General features: G+C 52.7%; 1 protein-coding gene across 4 annotated transcripts in view; it reads right to left on the bottom strand.

Moving 5' to 3' along the window:
* The window catches only part of PRKAR1B (protein kinase cAMP-dependent type I regulatory subunit beta), a 112,716-nt gene that overhangs the window by 74,392 nt on the left and 14,671 nt on the right, over positions 1-23,653 (bottom strand). For all 4 annotated transcript variants that reach the window (XM_037814073.1, XM_037814075.1, XM_037814071.1 and 1 more), the window contains 2 exons: positions 23,090-23,293; positions 966-1,124 (listed from right to left, as the gene is read on the bottom strand). In XM_037814073.1, coding sequence (XP_037670001.1) covers positions 966-1,124; positions 23,090-23,269 — 339 coding nt within the window. In that variant the 5' untranslated portion in view covers positions 23,270-23,293. The remainder of the gene's footprint in view (positions 1-965; positions 1,125-23,089; positions 23,294-23,653) is intronic.

Raw genomic sequence — 23,653 nt, 5'->3', positions numbered from 1 at the left:
CGGGGCAGCACCTCAAGGCCACCTGCACCCCTTCAGGTGGGGAGGGGGAGGGGTCATGGGGGTCAGGGCAGGGCTGGGGCACAGATAGCCAGGAGGTGGGGAGGCCCCGGCACCCCTGCGCCCTGCTGACAGCCGGGGCCCCTCGTGTAGGATGATGGAGCCCGCAGAGCGAGGGGCTCCCAGAGCAAGGGGGGGGCGAGGCGGAGTGAGGGGACGAGGGGAGCGAAGGGAGCGATGGGGGACGAGGGGGGCGAGGGGGAGCAAGGGGCGCCTTTACGCTGCAAACGCCAGGAGGGGAGGCTGCGCGGCTGGGACTGGACCCCACTCCGAGCTCGGCCCCCTGGAAGCCCCAGCCAGGCGGGGAGGGCTGTGACCCCTGACAGCCCAGAACCTTCTCGGGGCATCTCTGGGGTGCTGACTGGAGCCCCCCGAAAAGCCACTCCAAATCAGACAGACGTCTAAAAACGGAGCTTTTTATCTTAGGATAGTTTGAGGTTCACGGAGAAGTGGCAGAGACAGCAGGGGGTTGCCCTCAGGGTCCCCCGACCCTAGCCCCGCGAGCTCCTAGGGTCCCCCAGCTTCCCCAGTGCCCCCAGGACCCCACGCGACATCGCGTCACCACAGTCTACCCCCCACCCAGGCTGCGCCAGCGTCTCAAACCCCCCTGGATGCGGAGGAAGGGTTGGTTTTGGGGAGCAGCCGCCGGGCGTGTCATGGCCCTCAGCAGACCGGGGTGGGTTTGGGGGAGGAGGTCGGCGGGGGGGTTCCCCTACAGACCCGAAACACCTCCCTCCCTGGTCCTTCATCTGACTGAAGATGCCCCAGAGAGACGGCTGAGGTGGAAAGCGGACGGCTGGGGACGTGGGCACAGCGGTCAGCACTGCCCGCGGAGGGCACCGGCGGCCAGGGCAGGGAACAGACCTCAGACCCGCGCTGGCAGCTCCCCCACCAGCCCCCTCGCCCACCTTCCTGACGTAGGCGACGGCGTCCTCCTCCGTGTAGACCTCGGCGCTCACGCCCCCGCGCCGGTGTCGTGTCTTGGCCATGGTGCCCAGCGGGCCGGGCGGGGCCTCGTCGTCATGTGAGCCGGACGTCTGCTGTGCGGAGAGCTGCCTGCTTTCCTCCTGCGGGGTCAGGACGGGCACAGCGGTGAGTCCACCCGGTCGGCACCCCTGGGATGTCACCACCAGGCCATCGCCTGCTCAGGCGCCTCCTGGGCTCCCACCGCCGACCCCCGGCCACCTCGGGAAGCTTCTCTGTTCACACTTTCAGCAAAAATCTCTGGGCCTGCTGGTGGGTGTCTGTGGCCCCGACTGGCCCGTTCACCCCACCAGGCTCGGAGGCACGTCTGGACACCCACCCCCGGACCCCCCACCCGGCATGTGGTCCAGGCCCAGGAAGGTTTGGTGGATGCATGAAAGGGAAATAAACCTCTTCCGCTACCTTCTCTCTCTTTTTAAATCATTTTTAAACAATTGTTTATATATGTAGAGGACACAAAATGCAAAAAAGTACCAAGGGGTACACAGTGAAAAGCCAGCCCCTCCCCCCACTTCCCCACGTCCCCGAAGCAGCCCCTTCTCCCGTGAGCAGCTCAGGGCCATGGGGGGCACGAGGCACCGAGACCCCCACCTGCCCCCCCTGCTCAGGACACGGCCTCTGCCCCGTGGACCCGTGACCCAGCAATCTCCCGAGTCCAGTCAGGGCAACAAGCAGCCAACTCCATTTTTCCCAGGGGTCACCCTGGAAAATATTAAGTGAGGAAACCAAGTCCTGGGGTCCCGGCCCCACCTGTCCTCCTGTGGTTCTCTTTCCTCCAAGGAGGGACTATCGGGGAGGGGGCTTAGCCTTCAGGTGCTGCCCACCCTCCAGAGCACCCCTTCCCTCTCCACTGGCCAACACTCTCATCTCAAGCTTGCCAGGTGCCCGTGAATCCTGGAGGAACCCAAAAGCTCTGCCAATTCACACTACAGTGTAAATGACTTCCAGCATAAGTGCTCCCCAAGCAGTTTACACTTTATAAGGAAGATGTTTAAAGAAGGCCCACAGAGCACCCACAGGGAAAAAACTGAGAGACGTCACCCCCAAAACGAATTAATATAATTCATTCATGTTTTCATTCTATAAACACTGGCTGCCTATCATATTCTAGGCATTGTGACTGACATTTTACTTTTTCTTATAAAATTAGTTTTACCTTAAAAAGACCAAGGTATATAAGGCTAAATGAAAGTTCAACACTAACCAAGTCAATTTTGTGAGTCACATTAAAAAGTGGGTGAAGCTCTGTATAATTTCTTACAACTGCATTTGAAGCTACAATTATCTCAAAATTAACATTTTAATTTTTAAAAATGTGGGTGAGAGACTGAACAGATGTGGGGTTTGTGGAGGCTGCGACCAGACGTCTTCAAGGGTCGGGTGAGGGAAGGGGGGAGCCTGTCCCCAGCTCAGAAGATCCCCGGAACCCACCGCCTTCCAGGGGCTGCTCAGGGCCCCGCCTCCAGCCCTCGGGCCTGGGCTGCGCCCCTGCCCGCCCACCTGCCCCGTGGAGCCCGCCTGTACCCCACCCCACAGCCTCTGCTCTCCACCTGCACCTGACCCCCTGCCCCCCACCTGCCCCCCACACCCCCTGCTCTCCACCTGCACCCCCTGCCCCCCACCTGCCCCCCGCCTGCCCCCCACACCCCCTGCTCTCCACCTGCACCCCCTGCCCCCTGCCCCCCACCTGCCCCCCACCTTGCCCCCCACCTGCCCCCCACACCCCTATGCTCTCCACCTTCACCACCCTGCCCCCTCCCCTCCCCGTCCCCCACCTGCCCCCCGCCTGCCCCCCTCCTGCCCCCCACACCCCCTGCTCTCCACCTGCAACCCCCTGCCCCCTTCCCCCCACCCGCCCCCCACCTGCCCCCCGCCTGCCCCCCACACCCCCTGCTCTCCACCTGCACCCCCTGCCCCCTGCCCCCCACCTGCCCCCCACCTGCCCCCCGCCTGCCCCCCACACCCCCTGCTCTCCACCTGCACCCCCTGCCCCCCACACCCCCTGCTCTCCACCTGCACCCCCTGCCCCCTGCCCCCCACCTGCCCCCCACCTGCCCCCCGCCTGCCCCCCACACCCCCTGCTCTCCACCTGCACCCCCTGCCCCCTGCCCCCCACCTGCCCCCTGCCTGCCCCCCACACCCCCTGCTCTCCACCTGCACCCCCTGCCCCCTGCCCCCCACCTGCCCCCCGCCTGCCCCCCACACCCCCTGCTCTCTGACTGCACCCCCTGCCCCCCCGCCCCCTCCTGGGCCTCGATGGTGAACTGCGGGGCCAATGTTCACACCCTCGGGCGGCTCCATCCTCGTGAGTTTGGTTACCTAAAGAGGACTGAAGGGCCCGAGCCCGCGGGCACACTTGAGTCCTGCGCATCTGGGGCTGGCGCGTCTCTGTCCGCCCCGCTGCGCCTGGGCGCTTTGCCACACACCCTGTGGCCCGCCTCCGACCTCCACCCTGGGATTAGAGACCGGAGGCAACCCTGCCGCTGCGGGAGAAGGGTGGAGTGAACGGACGGAGAGAGGAGGGAAGGGAGAGAGAGGGACGGGACCGGCAGGACGTCGGCGGCCGAGGGCCCCGAGGTGCTGGCGCTTTGGCTGCAGGGTGCAGCAGGGTCGGTCTCTAACTCGGGTCCCAAGGAGAAGTTCCAGGGCCCTGCTCCCTCACCAGCGCCCGCCCCAAGGCCACTGGCTCCCCACAGGTTTAAGATCCGAGGCGCACGAGGACACCTCTGGCGCACTGGGGGTGCTCGGTGCAACCTCACGTGGCCGTTCGAACCATCCTTCATGGGGCCTCAAAGGAAACGTGGCAGGGGGAGGCTCTGGCATCAGAGAGATGCCAACGACAGGTTCCGACGCGCGTCTGGGGGACGGACTGTGAATCAGGGCGTGAGGTTTGCTGTGCACGGGGCAGACGCTCCCTCCGGGGCCCTGGAGGCTCCAGCCTCGGTGGGCAGCTGAGGACGGGGGGAGAGACGATGAGACCCTCGACCACGGACGTCCCCCGGCGCGTTTCCTCCTGAGGACGCCCCCCCCCTTTACCTGCCACCGTGGGAATTTTCAAACCTACACAAAGTAGAGAGAATGATACAACAAACCACCAATGCCCATCACCCCACATAAATCAGGTCAAAACAATCCTATTTCATCTCCCCTCCACCCACATACACAAACACTGAGGACTGAAGACAATGCAAGATATTACATGACTTCATTTAAAATAATTCAGTACATAGCTCTAAAAGATGACTTCTTAAAACACAATCTCAATAGCCATTACCTCGCTGAAAATGAATAATTATTCCTTAATATCACCAAATTCCCATCCAGCCAAGGTTGAAACATCCCCAACAGGATCCATTTTTTCAGGTTGGTTAAACTTCTAATTAGGATCTAAATAAGACCACTGATGAATTCATAAAAGTAAACAGTCAAAAAAGGATTACCAGACATTTGAGGAAAATATTCAATATGAAAGTAGAGACCAGGTTAAACGCAAAGGAAAAAAATGGCCCCTGTAAAATAAAAACAGCTCAGGAAATATAAGACAACTTCAAAAAAAGTGTATCTATTCTGCTCAGAAACATGAAAGGATATTTTATCCGTTAAACATTAGGGGGACATATATGCATTATATATATTAAAATAAGTATACACTAACATACATATTACCAGAAGAGTAGGAAGATAAATCATGGAAATATCCCAGAAAGGAGGCAAAAAGACAAAGCCAAAGCATGTCGGAAAAAAATAAAAGATATATCAAAAACAACCCAGGGGGGCAGGATCAACCCAGAAGGTTGAATATCTGATTAAGAGGAGCTCCGGAAGATAAAACAAAAGAGAGGAAACTGTCCCGAAAAAAAAAGAAACTGTCCAAAATTGAAAAACCCAAGAGGGTCCCGAAAATTTTCTGCCCAGTAAATGAGGAAATTTTACATCCTGAAAGTGTCCCCAGAGGAAAATCAGGCACCACCAAAGGGCCCATCCAGCGGCTCAGAGCGTTGCCACCGGAGCCCTGAGGGCCGGGCCGGCCCCGGTGCAGGGAGCTCGCTCTCAGCCTGCGCTGTGTGCCCGGCCAAACCATCACTCAGGCTCACGGGAGAACAAAGGCACTTTTCAAACATCATAAGAAATCAGGAAATATGCCCGATTTAAACTTCAACTTTTAGAATGAACCTACAGGCAAAGCATGAAAGACATCGTTGTGATTTTTGAACAATGTGTTACCAATATTGACAAAGAAAAACGAGAATTTCAGATAACAAAAGGCTTGTCGAATTTTGGAGAGGAAAGCTGAACTGGGTAGATGTGCTAAGATCTTTTCTTACACCGTGGGGAATCGATGAATACAGCTCACAGTTCATGGAAATACAAATTCAGTTGCTAGCACACTTTTTACCTTTTAGAAGGGAAACGAGAGCAATTTTAAATTCTGACACAAGTATACTGGGAAGATGGGGGGAAAGGTGGTGAGGTGGGCTCATTTATCACTGCTCAAAGTCAGAAGATAATGGCTAAAAAATGAAATTTTCAGATACACAATTGCTTATTATCATCACCATCCCAGCCACCACCGCCTGGAACAAGGCCACAGCCTAATTTTTCTTGCCATCAGAGATTCTATTAAAGCACAAATCCGAGTTTTACTTCTGGTAGTGGCAGACGAAACCAGTGAGCCAACTCTTCTGTGAGATGAACCAGGAAAGCCTGAGGTCCTGAGCACAGGGTCGCCATCCAGGAGAGAAGGAAACCCAGTGTTTGGAGCCAACTCCAGACCCCACCGAGCCGGCTAGGGTGGGCCACCAAGCAGCCAGAGCTGAGCAGGGCTCTCAGCCGAGCCTCAGAGCCAGGAGACAAGGAACGGGCTACAGGCCCAGCCCTGAAGAGAGGGCAAACCGAGGCCAACGCAGCTCTCACGACAGAGGAAGCTTCAAATAATCTTAACCTGTGGCCTGGGATCACCAGGGCCCCTCACCAGACACCTGACCAAGGCCGTCAGATTCTCTCGAAACAGAGAGATCAACCACAGCCGCAAATTCTCTCCATAACTTTTCATATGCTATATTGGGCACTCAATAAAAATAATCAGCATATAAAGGGACAAGAGCATGAAACCAAAAATGAAGGTAAACAGCAGATAGTGGGAACAGATAGAACCCCAGGAAATCCAAGAAAACGAGTTGCCAGATACAAACTTTAAAATAATTAGGCTTAATACGCTCAAGGAAATAAAAGGCGAGATTGAGAATTTTAGCACAGAACTGAAAAGACATTTTTAAACAGCCAAATGGAAATTCTAGAACCAAAAATTGAGAACTCAGTGGATGGGTTTAATAGCAGATTAGAATCACAGAAGCGAGAATTAATAAACTGGAAAATGAATCAGAAAGAGGTAAATAGACAGAAGCACAAAGACACAAAAGGAAAGAAAATATTAAAAAGCTCAGAAGACCATGTGGTACATGGCAAAAATAGTTTGGTTTATGTGGAATTAGAGTCCTAGACGGAGAGGAGTGACTGAAGAGGGAGTAAGAATTCTCCAATACTAGTGAAGACACCGAGCCAAAAACTCAAGACGTGATCAAACGCCTGAGCAGGGTGAATCAAAGGAAACTATCAGGAACCGCACAGCGGAAGGAAGAAACCCACTGAGCACATGGGCCGGAGGGCAGAGGCCTGAGCTCAAGGGCAGGGCACCCCAAGGTGCCACAAGAAACCTGCCCATCGGGATTCGATTCCGCACCCTGTGAGAACATCCTCCAAAGTGAGGCAGAAATGGGGACGCTTGGAGACAAACAGAAATGGAGAGCAGCCGTGACCCATGGGCTGGCACGGAGGGAAACACTTGAAGGTTTCCTTGGGCAGAAGGGGAATGACCCCCGTGGAACGCTGGGAACACGGGAAGAAACGAGGAGGAAACGACAGGCCGTGTGGACTCTGGGTGCTCGTGGGCTGCTTCAGCCTCTGATACCAACGCCCGCCTTGGCCCGATACCCCGAGCACCAGAGCGAACCCCGAGCCCTTCCGCGGCCGACAGCGTCCACGGCCCTGCCCTCGGGCCCCTCGCCCGCTCCCCCGCGCCCCCACGCAGCCCCTCGCTGCCCCCGGGCACCCTCCCTCAACTGCCCAGGCGGCAGGAGACCCCCGACCCCTCTGCCCACAGCCCCTCGCAGCCCCATCACCAGCTGGGAGCCCTCGTTACACCCTTACCCGGCGGGGTCTGTCCCCTTCACCAGAGGGTAAGAGGGCAGAGATGGCGTTTCTGCTTCATTCGCTGCTAACCCCTCAGGGCTCAGAGCGCTGCCTACATGTGGTAAACACTCAATACTCATTAAATAAATGAAGGAACACCATTTCCAATTTTTTAAAGAAAAAATTATCTTTTGGAAGATGGCAGAGTAACCCAGAATACAAACCAGTAAACATTTTCCTTCCTCTCTTGACATTATATTATATAGTCTGATTACAATTAAGATGTGTGGTTTCTTTTTTTTTTTATTAAATTCAGTTTTATTGAAATACATTCACACACCATACAATCATCCATGGTATACAATCCACTGTCCACACTATGATAACATAGTTATGCGTTCATCAGTGTGGTTTCTTTTTAAAGGATATGTCTGCACGTAAAAAAAAAAAAGAATTCAATGAGAAAACATTTCAAAATGTGCTGAGGATTTGGGATTGGGGTGGAATTCCTTCGAGCTCATCTGCCGCTGCAGTGTTAACTCAACACAAACTGGAGAAATGATCACATCATAACAAAAATAAAACGTGCTCGCCGCTGTGCACACATAAATCCCACAAAGACCTCCCAAAGAAAAACCAAGCGACAGAAACGATGCCTTCCCCGCCCCCGCTCCCAGGATGTTGTGGGCTCCCTGGGTTGGACGAGCGTGGCCGGGGGGTCAAACGTGGCGACCTGCAGAGACGTGGGTTCAGGCCCCGCGACGCCAGGAGCTCCCCATGGGAAACGCATCCACTTCGGCTGCCAAGGGTGCCCTGGCAGCTCCAGGCCCAGCCAGATCACGCGGCCCTCAAGCTTGACTTTGGACACACCCCTTCCCAGGGTCCGACTGTGTCCTGCAAACCCAACCCAAGATGGCCTTGGCCCCACCTTAAAGTGAAAACAGAGTGGATTTAACCAGTGAGAAGAAACCACAAATTCAGGCAAAACCAAGTCAGGCTGGGACCAGGAGCTCCAACCACAGATGCTTTCCTCCAGATGGTAACCAGACTCCAAGCCCCTGCTCAGCGTGTCGGGGGCTGGATGGGAGGAAGGACCCCGTCCCCTGGACTTGAGGCTCAGGCCAGGGCTCCCCAAGCCACCACCACACCCGTCTAGGAAAACTGAGCATAGACTGAATGAAACTGGGCATTACCGGTAGGTTCATTTCAAAGCACATTCCTCAACCTCCGCATGAGCGTCATGAGCTGCCGACAGTGGAGACGCTCATCGTGTGCTAAGACACATGTGGCTCTCGCCCGGTCCCGGCGGAGCAATCTAGAACCCCATACTTGCCGCCCAGCGTGGCTCTCTGTCATGGATGAAGCCCGGCCGGAGGGGACGGTCGGAGGGGAGTCCCGAGAGCAGCGGCCAGCAGCCCCTCTCGCTGACAGTGCCCGCACAGGACGCACTTCCACGCCAACGCCACGTCAGGCTTCTGTCGCCAAGGCAACCGGGCATCGCACAATCTCTAAGAAGGGCACAACATCTCCGCTGCACCCAGAGTCACCTTAATATGTGTGTGCACATTCCTACCCATTTCAAACCACTGGGACAGAGCAGCAAACGGTGACGGGCTGAGAACGCACTGACTCGTGGTTGTACGTGACTGTTCTCAACGTGAGGAATCCGTGGCCCAGACCTACTTCCGTGGAAATCACCACTTCTACAATCAGAGACCGTTCCTACATAAACCAGGACCTCTGACATACCAGAAATGTGAGCTGCATCTCAAGGAAGAGAGGCCGGGCCTTTGTTTTCAGACATTACAGAATGCGGGTGCGTATAAAGCAGTGGGGTGTGCGAGACGGACGCTGAGCGAGCAGGGCCTCCCACCGCAGGGCGCGCCTGGAGAGGCAGGGCCCACAGGCAAAGCTGCTCTCGGTAGCGGCAGTGATTCTTAGGGAGCTTCTGTGCATCCCGGAAAGTTCCAGGGCAGGAACCACCTTCCCACGCAGCAGCCAAAGAAACGGCCCCGAGGCCGCCCCTGCCTAACGCCAGAATTTCTGTGCAAACGAGGAGGCTGGGAAGGGCAGCTGGAGGAAGCAAGTGGGTGGCGCTTTCAATATTATTATTATTATTATTATTATTATCATCATTGAGACAAAGTTCACATAACCTAACCGTGACCCCAACCATCTCAGGCTGTGCCGTCCACCTCCCTCTCCCTCGGCCCCCCGCCCGCCGTCTTCCTGACGAGCCGGTCGTGTCAGGCGTTTGTCTCTCCCACTCCCCTCTGTGGAGACGGGGCTTTTGATCATTTTGACTGCTGCTACTGAATTTCCTGTTTCATTAGTTTCTGCTTTTATCTTTTATCTTCTTGATTTTCTCTTGCCTTATTGTTCTTTTCCTGACTTCTTGGGTTGGACATACGGCTCACGGATTTCTAACCCTGCCTCCTAATGATGCTACGAATTTCCCTTGGAGTGCTGCTTCTGCTGCATCCTGCGAGCTTCGGCAGGCGGGACTTTCCCTGTCACTCAACTCCACGTAGCCCAGTATTTTTTCAGTGTGACAATCTCCTTTAACCCATAAATTATGGAGAAGCACAGTACTGGTTTCCAGATGAACGGGGGGCTGGCTATCCCCTTTCTTTTTTCTGGCTAGCTTTTTATTAGTGACTTCCAACTTTTCTGTATTGTGGTCAAAGCACATGATTTTTGACTGAGAAAAAGAGGCTGAAGCTCATGATGATCCCTTTAATAATATGTCCCATGCTGTAGTGACCCTGACATGGCCAGTGGGCACGCATCTCTCCAGGATTGCCTACGGGGCCCGATCACACTCTGAAGGGAAAATTGGGCTCGGCAGCGATGTGGCACAGTGGGAAACCCTGGGCCTCTGACTGCTCATCGCGCGTCCCCAGAACAGCAGCCCGCACTAGTGTTCAGTAAGAATTTGTTGAATGAACGAATGAGTGAATGAATGGACCCTTTTATGGAGAGCAACTGGCACTATGTATCAATGGACATTTCTGAGACCCATAATTCAATTTCTTAAAAGAAATATACCCTAAAGAAACAATTAGAGGTGTCATAAAGATATCAGTACTAGACTGTTCTCTGCAGCATCTAAAAAAATAACAAACATAACATCTAAATAGGAATAATAAGAAATTGCTTAAATCAATTTTGAGACATCTATATTATAGAATACTCTCCACCATTAAATCACAGTTTTAATACCATTTAGAGTCATAAGGAAAAAACCATGTAGAGTTTATTTTTAAAAGAAAAAGGCAATACCCAAAAGACTTAAAAGCAGGGACTCAAACAGACACCTGCACACCAATGTTCAAAGCAACATTATTCACAAGAGCCACAAGGCAGCAAGTGCCTGAGTGTCCACTGACACGGCAGATAAACAAACTGTGGTCCATCCTTACCATGGACCATTACTCAGCCATGAGGAGGAAGGAAGTTCTGAGCCAAACTACGACACGGGTGAACCGTGACGACATCGTGCCGAGAGAAGGAAGCCAGACACCAAAGGACGCGTGCCGTAGGATTTCACTTACCTGAAATATCTAGAACAAGTAAATTCATAGAGACAGGAGATTAGAAGCTCCCAGGGGCTGCGGAAGGGAGGGAAGGGAGTTGTGGCTCGGTGGGGACAGTGTCTATTAGGGAGGATGAAAAGTTTTGGTGATGGACGGTGCTGGTAGCACAACATTGGGAATGAAATTTTGCCACTGAATTGTATAATTAAAAATGGTTAAAAGGGGAAATTTTATGTTATACGATGTCAGCACAGTAAAAAACAGTAAACTAAAAATTTCAAAAGACAAAAAGCAGCATTCAAAATTATACACAGTGGGTTATAAACCATATTACCTGTGTGAGTGTCCGTGTGCACAAAGCACATCCCGGCCTGCGGCATCGGGCTGTGGTGACTCCCCTCCACACCCCGGCATTCTCGCCTGAGAGCCAACACCATGGGGTCTGCTGGGGGTTCAACGCGGTAACACAGCCACCAGGGCGAGACCACCTGCCCCTCGGTGCAGCACGAGGGGCCAGCAGGGGCCACGGGAGATCTCTGCCTGCGTGTCCTCTGGGCCTCACTGGGGAGGTGGGTCAGCAAAGGCCTCGGGGTAGGGTGGGGGCCTTTAAGCTAAAACGGGGGGATGCAAAGGAGCCAGCGGAGAGGGGGAGAAACAGTCCGGGCAGATGGGACAGCATCGGTCCTTCAACGGCTGGAGAGAGACGGCTAAAAAGAGGGTGGTGGGCCGAGGACAGGCTGGGGGGACCGGTCTGGGGAGACGAGCTGGGGGGGACGGGCCTGAGCAGCCTGGCCTGGGGTGACAGGCTGGGAGTGACAGGCTGGGGGTGACAAGCTGGGGGTGACAGGCTGGGAGTGACAGGCCGGGGGTGACAGGCCGGGGGTGACAGGCCGGGAGTGACAGGCCGGGGGTGACAGGCTGGGGGTGACAGGCTGGGGGTGACAGGCTGGGAGTGACAGGCCGGGAGTGACAGGCTGGGGTAGGGGGAATGCGCTGGGGAGGATGGGCTGAGAGGGACAGGCTGAGGGAACAGCAGGCAAGAGTCAGACCACAGAGGAAGGAGAAAGTCTAGATTTTATTACAAGAACACCAGGAAGCTTTTGAAAGGTTTGAAGCCAGGCAATGAGACCAGATTGTTTTCAGCGATTTCTCTGGCTGAAAGGACTGTGGGGGCTGAGGGGAAGCAGAGAGGGGAGGGCTTGAGCCAACATGGGCCTGGTGGTGGCGAGACGGCGTATTCAGTGTTTAAGTCTGTGGTGACAGAACCAGCTTGAGAAATTCCACAGGGGAGACAGGCAAGAATCAGGGGTCCCTAATTTCACATATCAGCTGACAAAAGCACCATCTACCCCCAAGCAGCACCGGCACAGCGAAGACTCAGAGGGTCGAGTCCACCCACATCTCAGACCAAGCCAAGTCCCACGTGCAAAGGGGCACGACTAACCCCCAAGTCACATGAGCAAAGGACACGACTAATCCGAGTCCCGTGTGCACAGGGGCACAACTAACCCCCAAGTTCCATGTGCAAAGGGCATGACTAACCCAAGGCCCATGTGCAAAGGGCATGACTAACCCAAGGCCCATGTGCAAAGGGGCACCCTGAGCAGCCAGCTAAGGCTTTGGAAACAAAGCTGGTGCAGAGCCACCACTCACAGAGGCGAGGCCAAATGTGCTTCTGAACCTAAGTGATCAACTGCCCGCTGAAATAAATGAAAATATCATTCTCTGGAGGATTTTACCAGGACCCAAAGTCTCACAGCATAACATACAAAATGTGCACGATACAACCCAAAATACTCAACAAACCAAGAGCAAGGAAAATCTGATCAATGCTGAAGGGAAAAGACAATCAATGGATGCCAACCTCAAAATGACACAGATGCTGGAATTACCAGATTCCAACTCTAAAGCAGCTATTGTAACCATCCTCCATGAGATAAAGGCAAGTCGTCATGAAACAAGGGGAAAATTCTCAGCAGAGAAACAGGAATTATTTTCATAAAAGAAGAACCAAATAAAAATGTTAGAATTGAGAAATAAAATAACTGAAATTAAAAGTTCCCTAGATGGGGTCAATAGCAAAAGTAAGACAACAGAGGAAAGAGTCAGTGAACCTGAAGACAGATGGACAGAAATTATCTAATCTGAAGAACAGAAGAAAAAAGAAAAGATTGAAAGAAGAAAAAAAGAAAGACTTTAACAGAGCCTTGGGGACTTCGGGGTTTGCATCACTGGACTCCCTGAGAGGACAGAGATTGGCACAGAAAAATACTCAGAGACATGAGGGTTGAAAATTTCCCAAATGTGTTGAAAGGCGTAAGTTTACAGATTCGTGAAGGTCGGCAAACCCAAAACAGGAGACACCCAGAGAAAACCACACCAAGACACATCATAATCAAACAACTGAAAACCAAGATAAAATGTCTCGAAAGCAACCAGAGGAAAACAAAACGTGACAATTAGGGAATTCTAGAGACCGTGGATTGGCCGGACTGATCTTCAGAAACCATTCTCAGAAGTCAGCAAGAAAATATCTCTAAAGTGCTGAAAGAAAATAGCTTGCAGGCCTGAGCCCTGTATCCAGCAAAAGTTTCCTTCAGGAATGAAGGCAAAACAAAGATATTCTCAGATGAAGGAATCTGTTGCAAGTAGCCAGGCTCTAAAGGAAATGCTAAAAGAGGTTCCTCAGGCCAAAGGGAAACAGGATCTGCAGGAGAGAAGGCTGAACCACAGAAACGGCAAACATCTGAGGACACAGAGTGGACGACTTCCCCTCTGACATTTTTTTAAATATATAAAAGAGTATTAGAATCATCTCACTGTCGGGGAAGAGTTCCAATGCACGTAGATGGCATCCATGTGACAGCCAGAAATAGAAAGAGACGGTACCTGGTCTACACAATGGAAAGTTCATGCATGTTTTACTTAAACTGATAAACGCTCATTTTAAAAAGGCTGTAAAGTTATGTCTATACATTACAATCCCTAGAGAAATCACATAAAAAAAAAGACATAGTCAAAAAGACATAGCTAAATTAAAACAAAATACTAAAAACATCCAAATAAACTAAAAGAAGGCAGAAAAGGAGGAACAAAGGTAGAAAAATCAGAGGTGACAAATAGAAAAATAAGAAAATGGTCGACCTAAATGCAACCATAAAATAATTGCATTAAATGCAAATGGTGTATAAATAAAGTAATATATGTGAAAGCGACTAACACATTGTGTATATATATATAGCATGTAATAAACATTCTTTTTTTAAAAAGTAATTGATCTAAACTCATCAATTAAAAGATATGGATTGCCAGACTAAATAAAAATACAAAAGCCAACTCTTATGTTTTTAAGTATAATGAGAGGCATGAGGTAAAACGAAGGGAAAAGATATATTATTCAAATCCTAATCAAAAGAAAGCTAATGTGGCAATATTAATACCAAAGTAGACTTCAGAATAATCAAAATTACCAGGAATAAGGGGAGACACTGACTGATGATAAAAGGGTCTATTCATCAAGAAGACATAAGCATCCTAAAGGGATGCACAATTAATAACAGAGTCCCAAAATATACAAAGCTAAAGCTGACAGAACTAAAAGGAGAAATAGATGAATATAGAACCATAATAGGAGGTTTTAAGACTCTGCTCTTAGCAATGCATAGAACAAGGAGACAGAAAATTGGCAAGGATACAAAATAACTATCACCTGAACAACAGGATCAGGCAACTAGATCTAATTGATATTTATAGAACACTCTATCCAACAACAGCAGAATAAACATTCTTTCCAAGCGCACATGGAACATTCAGTGAATTAAACCATATTATTGGCTATAAAACACATCTCAACTGACCATAAAGGAATTAAACCAGAAAAAAAAATAGTTGTAAGATTCTTGGGAAATCAACATTTGGAAACTGAATGACACACTTCTAAATAACAGATGGACCAAGAGGAAGACTCAAGATAAATTAGAAAACATTTTGAACTAAATGAAAATACAACATATCAAAATTTGTGGGATGTAACGAAAGCAGTGCTTAGAGGGAAATGTACAGCATTAAATGTTCATATTAGAAAAGTACAGTGTCAAATCAATAGTCTAAAAGTTCGCCTTAAGAAATTATAAAAAGAAGAGCAAATAAAACCCAAAGACAGCAGAAAGAAGCAAATAATAAAAAGCAAGAGCAGAAATCAATGAAATTAAAAATATAAAAAGAGAGAAAAATCAATGACACTAAAATCTGTTTCTTTGAAGAAATCAATAAAATTGATAAACCCCTAGCCAGACTGATCAAGCAAAAAATAAAGAAGACACAAATTACCAACATCAGGACTAAAAAGAGGATGCATCAGTACAGACCCCAGACACCTGGAGAAGGGTGAGGGAACCCTACGAAAAACTCACAAATGTAATAACTTAGATGAAAATGCCATAATTCCTTGAAATATACAAACTACCAAAACTCACCCAAGAAGAAAAGGATAACCTAGAAATCCTATTTCTATTTTAAAGAAATTAAATTTGCAGTTAAAACCCTTCAAAGGAAACTCCAGGCTCAGGAGAAATAACACCAGTTCTATACAGTGTCTTCCAGAAAAGGAAACTACAGCTCAGTATCGCTCAGGAATAGAGACACAAAAATCCTCCACAAAATACTAGCAAATAAAATCCAGGACAATCTGACACGAGCAGATGGGGTCTGTCCGGGAATGCAAGGATGCCTCAACACTCAAACACCAGCCACTGTAATTACCCCGTTCTCAGCACCTGCGGAACAGCATTTGACAAAATTCAACATTCACTAATGATTCCAAAAAATAAACTCCTGGTAAATGAGGAACAGAAGGAAACTTCCTTAACGTGATAAAACATCTGCCAACAGCCTACGGCTAAGGCCCCACTTCGCGGGAAGGCTTGATGACCCAGTGGCTGGAAGGTTCCCCCCAGGTCGGGAATAAGATAAGCACAGCTTCGCTCTCCAATCCTGCGCTAGCCAGAAAAGCAAAAGGCACACAGACTGGAGAGAGAAAATAGAAGCCAACTCACAGACAACACGATTTTCTATGTAAAAAAATCCCAAAGAACCTATGAAGAAGGCCCTATAATTAATGAGCTTATCCAGGTTGCAGAATACACAGTCAGCATATAAAAATCAGGTGTATGTCTACGGGCTAGCAACAAACAACTGGGTTTTGACATTTAAAAAACAATACCACTTAAAATAGCACATAAAAAAGAAACGTGTAAGTCTAACAAACCACGTGGAGGATGTGTGTGCTTAAAACTACAACACACCAACAAGGAAACCAAAGACGCAAAGGGAAAGAGGCCCTGTGTACGTGGACTGGAAGATCCCATACTGAGATGTCAATTCTCCCCAAACTGACTAGCCAACAGCAACCCAACCAACCCCTCTACTGACAAGCCCATTCTAGAACATTCACAGAAAAGCAGGGGTGCAAGGAGAGCCCCAACAACCCTGAAAAAGGACCAAAGACTCGCTCTGCCTGGTTTCAATCCCCGCTCCAGAGGTCAGGGAGCGTGGATTCCCGGAGGAGGGGCACGTCGGCGGGCCCGGGAGCAGGTCCGGAGGCAGACGCTCCTCGACTCAGCCAGGCAGTCGGCGGCAAAGACGCCAAGGCGGTTCAGAGCAACAGCAGAGGCACAGCCACGAAAGCGGCTCTACAGACGCGTGAGAAGCCCGCTCCTGCCTTGCAATTGCTGTGTACTCCTTCCTTCCCCAAAAGCAGTGCCCTGACCAGGCCTTCCTGGTTTCCTTCGGGGGACGCCCCCCACCCCAGCCTGGGGAGGACCACCCACTCCCAGGTTTCCACCCCCGACGGGGGTCCCAGCCACCCGTTTTCTGCAGCCCCAGCCCCTTCCCAGAGCCACCGGCTCACACGTGCACCTGCTCACTCCACGTGTCCCCCATCTCACCACTCTCCCCCAAACCTGCTCTTCTCCCAAGCCTCCCCCGAGACCCCCTCCCAACTCCCATCCCAAACCCTGGGAATCCCGAGGCCCTTCCTCGCCCTCACTCCTGCCCCAGCTGGCGTCCGTATCTGTTGATTCTTCCTTCTAAATGGCAGGTGCATCTGCCACACATCCCCCCCACTCCCCACTGCCACCAGGAGAGGGATAATTAGGGCCCAATTCCAGAACAGACCCCCCATCCACTCCCAGCCTCAGCCAGAAGGACAGGATGACAGTGTGAGCTCAGAAGCCTCAGAGGCCCCGCGGCCACCAGACCAGGGCCGGGCCTTCCCCACCCTCAGCCCACCCCAAGCTCCAGCCACGAGCTCCCTGCGGCTCCCACCCGCAGGCTCCTGGACTTCACGCACTGCTCCCATGGCCTCAAAGGCCCCCCGCACTGCACCCACGTCGGCTTGGCCAGCAATGGGTGGCCCTGCTGGGCCGTGGGCCCGTCTTCAGGTCAGGCGCTGGCCGGGCCGTAGCCGTGGAGGGACCTGCAGGTGGCATTAGCACCCACAGGTGCGTTTTAAAGCGCCTCTCCCCTGGGCCTGGGTGGGCCTTGCCCAGTCACAGGGAGGGTCCCGGGAGAAGCAGGAACTTGGCCTCACGCGACAGCCTCCCCGCCCGAGCCCCAGCCCGCGGCCTGTCCTGTGGAACGTAGTTCTCTGTGTGTGTGTGTGTGTGTGCACGTGTGTGCACATGTGTGCAAGTGTGTGCCCAGTTGGTTCAGTTCCTCCGGTGCCCTGACAGAGACACGTCCCCTCAAGCCCCCCATCCGTGGGATTCTCCAAGGCACCACTCACCACTCCCTCCCCAGTTTACTGCATGGGGGCTTTGCACGCACTCCAGCAGTGTGCACAACGCCGCCTTCTGTCTGTCCAGGTGTCCAGGAGCGAGCAGCCCTCAGAGGCTGGGGCCACCTCACGTCTACCTTGTTATCCCGTCAAGTCAGCCCCTCCAAAGACAGTTTGGGATTCGATAACCCAACCCTCTGCCCACCCTAAGAAAGATATCTGCAGGGCTGGTCCCAGGAGACGTGCACTGACCCTCACAGCAGGGCTAGCAAACCCCTCTGAGCGTCCAGTGTAAACCCCCCTCCTTCCGGAACGGCCGGCAGCGTTATCTGAATGGGGCGCCATTTACTACGTAACAGACTCGAAGAACCGGCCTCAGGCTCCTCTCCTTAAGCTTGTGTGCTCGTTCCAAAGTGACGGGCAAGGACTTCTCCGACGCAACGTGTTAGCGTGTTACTGACCACAGGGTCAGCGTGGCCACCGGACTGTCTGGCCACTGGACAAGAGAGAGCGAGCGCTCGGCCAGCACCAGCCCACCAGGCAGGGCAGGGGCCAGGGTCAGCAAGGGGGGACCACACAGCCACCAAAGTCGCAAAACAAACAACCGTCCTCAGCGCCAGGGTGGCGCAGGTGCAAATAGTGAGTGTGTCACGAGCGAGGGAAACCGTAAGTCCATCCGCTCCTCCGGGCAGTTCAAGGACCATGAAAGTGCTGACACCCCGACCCCAGAGGCCATCCTCTGAAACGTTTGCACAGATCCTCTTTTTCCCTTTGAAACATTTCACTGGCATAAAGGTGATTCCTGAAGGAAAAAACAACTGAAACCATCAAACACAAACAATGGAAAGAAGTCGTGTGATGAAACACTTCGTGACAGTAAGACGTTATAAAAACGCCAAGAACAAAAGGCAGACAAAACGTGCACACGTGCTGAAGTTAGCCAGGCACACGCGCTTGTGGACAAAGCAAACCGAGAAAAGTCCTCCGGGAGAAAGGAGGGCGGTGCCTCGGGAGGGCAACGGGGCGGTCTCTCTCTGGGACACGGGAGATTCGCGGGTGAAGGGCCGAGGGAGCTGCAGTCACCCACCCTTCCGAGCGACCGGGCCTCGGTGGGGACGCGGCCGGGCCAGGTTCTGCCGGCGGGTGGGGGCTGTTCAGTGCCCCATGGAGTGACTCGACCCACTTCGGTGGCCCCAGGTGAAGCACCGAGCCGCCGTGGCCCAACTGGGGGGTGCCAGGCTCCGGGGGCTTGGGGGACTCAGGGGTTCCAGGGAGCTTGGGGAACTTGGGGATTTTGGGGGGCTCTGGGGGCTCAGGAGGCTCAGGCAGCTCAGGGTTTTGGGGACTTGGGGGTTTCAGGGGGCTCAGGGGCTTCCTGGGGTCAGGGGTCTTGGGGGTCTTGGGTAGCTCAGGCAGCTCAGGGGATTCAGGGGGCTCGGGGGGCTTGGGGACTTCGGGGGGCTCAGGGGGCTTGCTGGGATTGGGCGTTTGGGGAGCTTGGGGAGCTCAGGAGGCTCAGGGGTTTCAGGGGGCTCAGGTGGCTTGGGGGTTTTGGGGGATTTGAGAGGCTTGCTGGGGTCAGGGGGCTCAGGGGTTTCAGGGGGCTCGGGGAGCTTGGGGGTTTTGGGGGGTTCAGGCGGCAGGCTGAGAGCGGCAACACTGCAGCTGGTCTGTGAGGAAAGAGGTTACAGCACCCCACACGTGAAACAAGCTGAGAACAGCCCCCCAGCCCTGCCTGCTGCTCTGTCCCCACTGCCCCCACCCCAAGATGCCGCTGCTCACCGAGGACGGCTGCTGCTTCGAAACAGAATCCACCAGGTACTGGGGAGGATGCGGGGACAGTGGACCCTCCGGCTTCGCAGGTGGGGATGGAAAACGACGCAGACACTGCAAAATGCAGTTTGGCAGCTCCTCGGGACGTTAAAGATGGAGCTAGCATATGACCCAGCAACCCCACTTCCAGGCAGACACCCAAACGAACCGAGAGCAGGGACTCATACACCGACGTTCACGGCAGCCTTGTTTACCATTGCCAAAAGGCGGAAGCAGCCCCAGTGTCCGTCCACAGAAGCAGGAGAAGCAAAATGTGGTCCGTGCACACCCTGGAATATTATACAGCCCTGAAAAGGAACAACAGCATTCTGATCCACACCACAACATGGAGGAAAACATTATACTGGGAATGGAAGACGCCAGACTCAAAAAGACAAGCACTGCACGATTCCACATACTGGAAATAGGTAGAATAAGCAAATTCATAGAGACAGAAGGTAGACGAGAGGCCACCAGGGCGAGGGAGGAAAGGGGAGTTACTGCTTGATCAGCGCAGTTCCAACCTGAGGGGATGACAAAGTCCTGGTAACGGACAGAGGTGACGGCAGCACAACACAGTATATGTAATTCAGGCCACTGAAGTGTAGACTTAAAAGTGGCTGTAGTGGGAAACTATATTAGACATATGTTACCATAAGAAAATTCAAAACAAAAACAAGAGTCTGCAGCAGAAAAGAACAAGAAACGAGCATTCCCACTTTTACACACGTCGCACTGTTGAACTGGGCAACAGGACGTAGCAGGGAATGAGGTTGTGGGATCTGAGAGCTCGATACAAGCTAAGAGACTTCTCCCCCAAAATTAACCCCACCTGAAAGGAACACATACAGTTTCAGACAACTCACAAACCCCCAGAACACCTGTACCTATCAGCCGTTACAGGAAAAAAGGCACAAAGATCACCTGCAATCTTGCCCCCGAGACAGACTACTGTCAATTTGGGGTGCAGCCCTCGATTTCTCTCTCTGTGTAGAGACGCACTGGCTGGCTGGGCCTGTGGCCATTTCTCACCCGGTGCAGCTCGGTCGGGGCAGACCCTGCCCTCGTCGGAGGCGGCGGCCTGGGGGAGGTGAGGACCCCCAGGACTTGGGCAGTGAGAACCCCACACGCCCTGTGGTGAAATGCTGGGGAAAACAACCCAAGCCGGGACCAGGACAGGCCAAGGCTGCCCTTGCTGCCTGGCAGTGGGCAGGTGCCCCCTCTTTGAACCCAGCCACCTCCAGGGAAGCGTGAGCAGTTCATCTTCCCAAACCTGAGCCCCAGCACCAGCCTCTGCTCCAAGCCCCAGCTCCTCACCGGCCACCCCGTCCACAAGGGAGCCCGTCATTTAACATCCTCCCGCCCCTTCTTGGAGGCGCACCTCGTTCCTTCAGTGCTGGGGCACAAACCCAGGGATCAGGCCCCGACCTCTCCCTCCTGCACCTCCACCCCCAGCCCATCGATCGGCAAGACCTGCAACCACACCCCAAAACACACAGCCCCCCTGCCCCTCCCTCCCGAGCAGGCCCCTCACCTCTGGCTCATGCACCTGGACACCTGCCCACTGCCCTCCCTGCTTCTGGTCTCTGCTCGGACCCCTGCTGCCTTCCGGCCATCTGTGGTCCACAGAGAGCCCAGAGCCTGTCCTGCTCACGTCGCCCCCAAGCTGCGAGCCCTGGGTCCTCCTTGTCTGTCAGGCCTCATCCCCGACTTTGCACCCACCCCCCACCCCCTACCAAAGCCTTGCCCTGCCCAAGCCCCAGGCCTGGATGGGATCTTCCTCATGGCCTTCTCCCCATTCTGGGGTCTCAACTCGGCACTGGCAAGATTTCTGGGCAGGACCCTTCTTTGCTGTGGGGCCACCCCGTGCACTGCCAGATATTCAGTGGCATCCCTGACCTCTGCCCCCAGATACAACAGAAAGGCCTCCAGCCATTGCAGAACGTCCCCGGGGTGGTGGCCCCCCGCTGAGAGCCGCTGCTCCCTTCTCTCTCTGCCTCGGCTGTTCCCAGCCTGCCCCGGCTCCCGTTCTGGGAGATTAATTACCCAGCTGGCGATCATGTGTGAGCAGCCCGAGTTAAGCTCCAGTTTTCATGGGGCTATGGTTTGAGAGTCTCCCTTTTCAAACCTGCAGAAAACAGCCGCACACCTGCCAGCCCAGCTCGCGGCCTTCCCTGCAGGAGCTGGGGCCAGAATTCCTCTGCGGAACCTCTTCCCTAAACAGTGACCTCAGGTGTATCCAAAGAAAGACGGACCTTCTCCACACATCAACTGGCAAAAGCTTTCCAGATGACAGCAGCTGGCCAGTGTGGGTGACCTGACGCTCCCAGGGGCGGTGGGCAGGGGGTGGAGGCCACTTGGGGAGAGCAAGATTCATGAAAACGTCTCCATTCTCACCCAGGAATTCTGTTTCTGAAAGGCTATCTATCCTACACAAGCAACACTACATACAAAAACCCCTGCATATAAATGTGTTACTACGGGGCCATTTTTATTTTTTAATATTTAAAAAAACGGATAACAACTCAACTGTCCAACCATGAGGGAAAGGTTGGGAAAATGAGTATATCTTCTCAACAGAACATCATGCAGTCACTTAGCGTGAGGCCTAGAAAGGATACACAGTCAATGAAAAATACAAACTATAAAAGAGCCTCTCTAACACGATTACAACGATGCTCATGAACAAACAATGCATGAAGGAGAAAGTGTGTGGAGATGGCAACAGATGACTTTCATCTCTTTTCTCTACTTCTGAACTTTTCAAAGCGTCTTTAACAGGCATGTCTGGCTTTGACATATTGTTTAATGGATTTTTAAGGGAAGAAATAAATTCATTCCTCTTAGTTGGGGCTAATTAGAGGGGCCTGGATTAAAAGTATAAACACTCTGGAAGTGGCTCTCCATGGCTTGCAGGTGCTTCCAGAGACCTGGGTGTGACGTAGCCAGACAGATTCCCACTCAGGCCCCGTGTGACTGGGACAAGGGACAGGTAAGTCTTGATAAAAGAACCAAGAAGAACTTCAGGTGACATCCAGAGGGAGCTTGGGGTTGGAAGCCAGCGTGAGACTGCAGGGGTCTACCAGGGCTGTGAAGGAAAGGATGGGTTGTCAGAGGGTTTCGCATCCCCACATCCTGTCTCCCAACCACAAACTTCCACAAGAAGAACCCAGAAGCAGGAGTACAGAAAGGGTGCAGTAAACGAATAAACGAATCCTCCACTGAACAAATCCGAGAGCCTTTTCCTCTACCACTGTCTGCAAAGTTTCAGAGATGCTGATCATTGCAGAATCCAACTTCAAATCCCCACGTCACATTATAATCAGAGCTGTTTTATCCCAAATGCTGATGGCATCTACAGCTAACCTGGTCCCAACCTCCAAGGCCTCAGATGAAGACTGCCAGTGATGCCCATAGTGCTCAAAATAGTCAGCTGGACCTAAAAACCCCAAAAGCCTTCACGGAGACCTCTGAAATCCTAAACCACTTGGAAAGGGGGGAATTCTGGGGCTGGAAGAAGCTGTTGCCCTAGAATGAATCCCGTGAGACCGAGCAAAGCAGGGCAAGCTCCCAGCTGGCTTCTCCCTGCCCCTCGGTGCTCCTGGAAAGTTCCGCCAGGGCTGTATTCCCTTGGCAGGCAGCCTCCTCCTGAGGAACGACAGGTGGAAAGGAGGTTTCTGGGGGCTCTGTCCTGGCACACCTGCAGAGGGAAAACCCAGGCGGTCAAAGCACTGACCTTCTCCAGCTTTTCGAAGTGCTCCCGGAGGAACCTCATGGGGCGGTCAGGCTTGGAGATGCAGAGCAGCACGATGCACTCCTTGAGGACCTGCTGCATGCGGTGCTTCTGCATGTACCCCTCGCATCCCTTCAGACTCTCGTCCTCCTCCGGGAGACATGACAATGGAGAGGCCATCATCAGACCAAATTCTTCCTTCTTGTTCTAGAAAACACAACAGGAGTGTGGGCCTTAGGACAAGCTGGGGTGGGGAAGCCTTGTCAGACGGCTGGTTCTCACTATTCACAGTTAAGTTCAATCAAGTGCTGCTAACGTGGAATACGCCAATTCCTGGGGAGATGCAGGGCTGGGTGCTGTCGTCCATCAATCAACACACACCCCATCTTATGTGTGTTTCTGTTTAAAGACACCCTATTTAATATAAGCTGATGGTTTGCTAACACTGAACTCACAGCCAACAGAGCGCGAACTTGCCCGAAGGAAGCTCATCTGACACACGTTTCCTCCACCAGGCCTTCACAGTCTTTTTGTGCTCAGGAGCACTAGACAGCACCTTGGCACTAC

This window comes from Choloepus didactylus, chromosome 21 (genome assembly GCF_015220235.1).
Source record: "Choloepus didactylus isolate mChoDid1 chromosome 21, mChoDid1.pri, whole genome shotgun sequence".
In the NCBI taxonomy this organism is placed as follows: Eukaryota; Metazoa; Chordata; class Mammalia; order Pilosa; family Megalonychidae; genus Choloepus; species Choloepus didactylus.
This window is presented reverse-complemented; position numbering and strand designations above follow the sequence as displayed.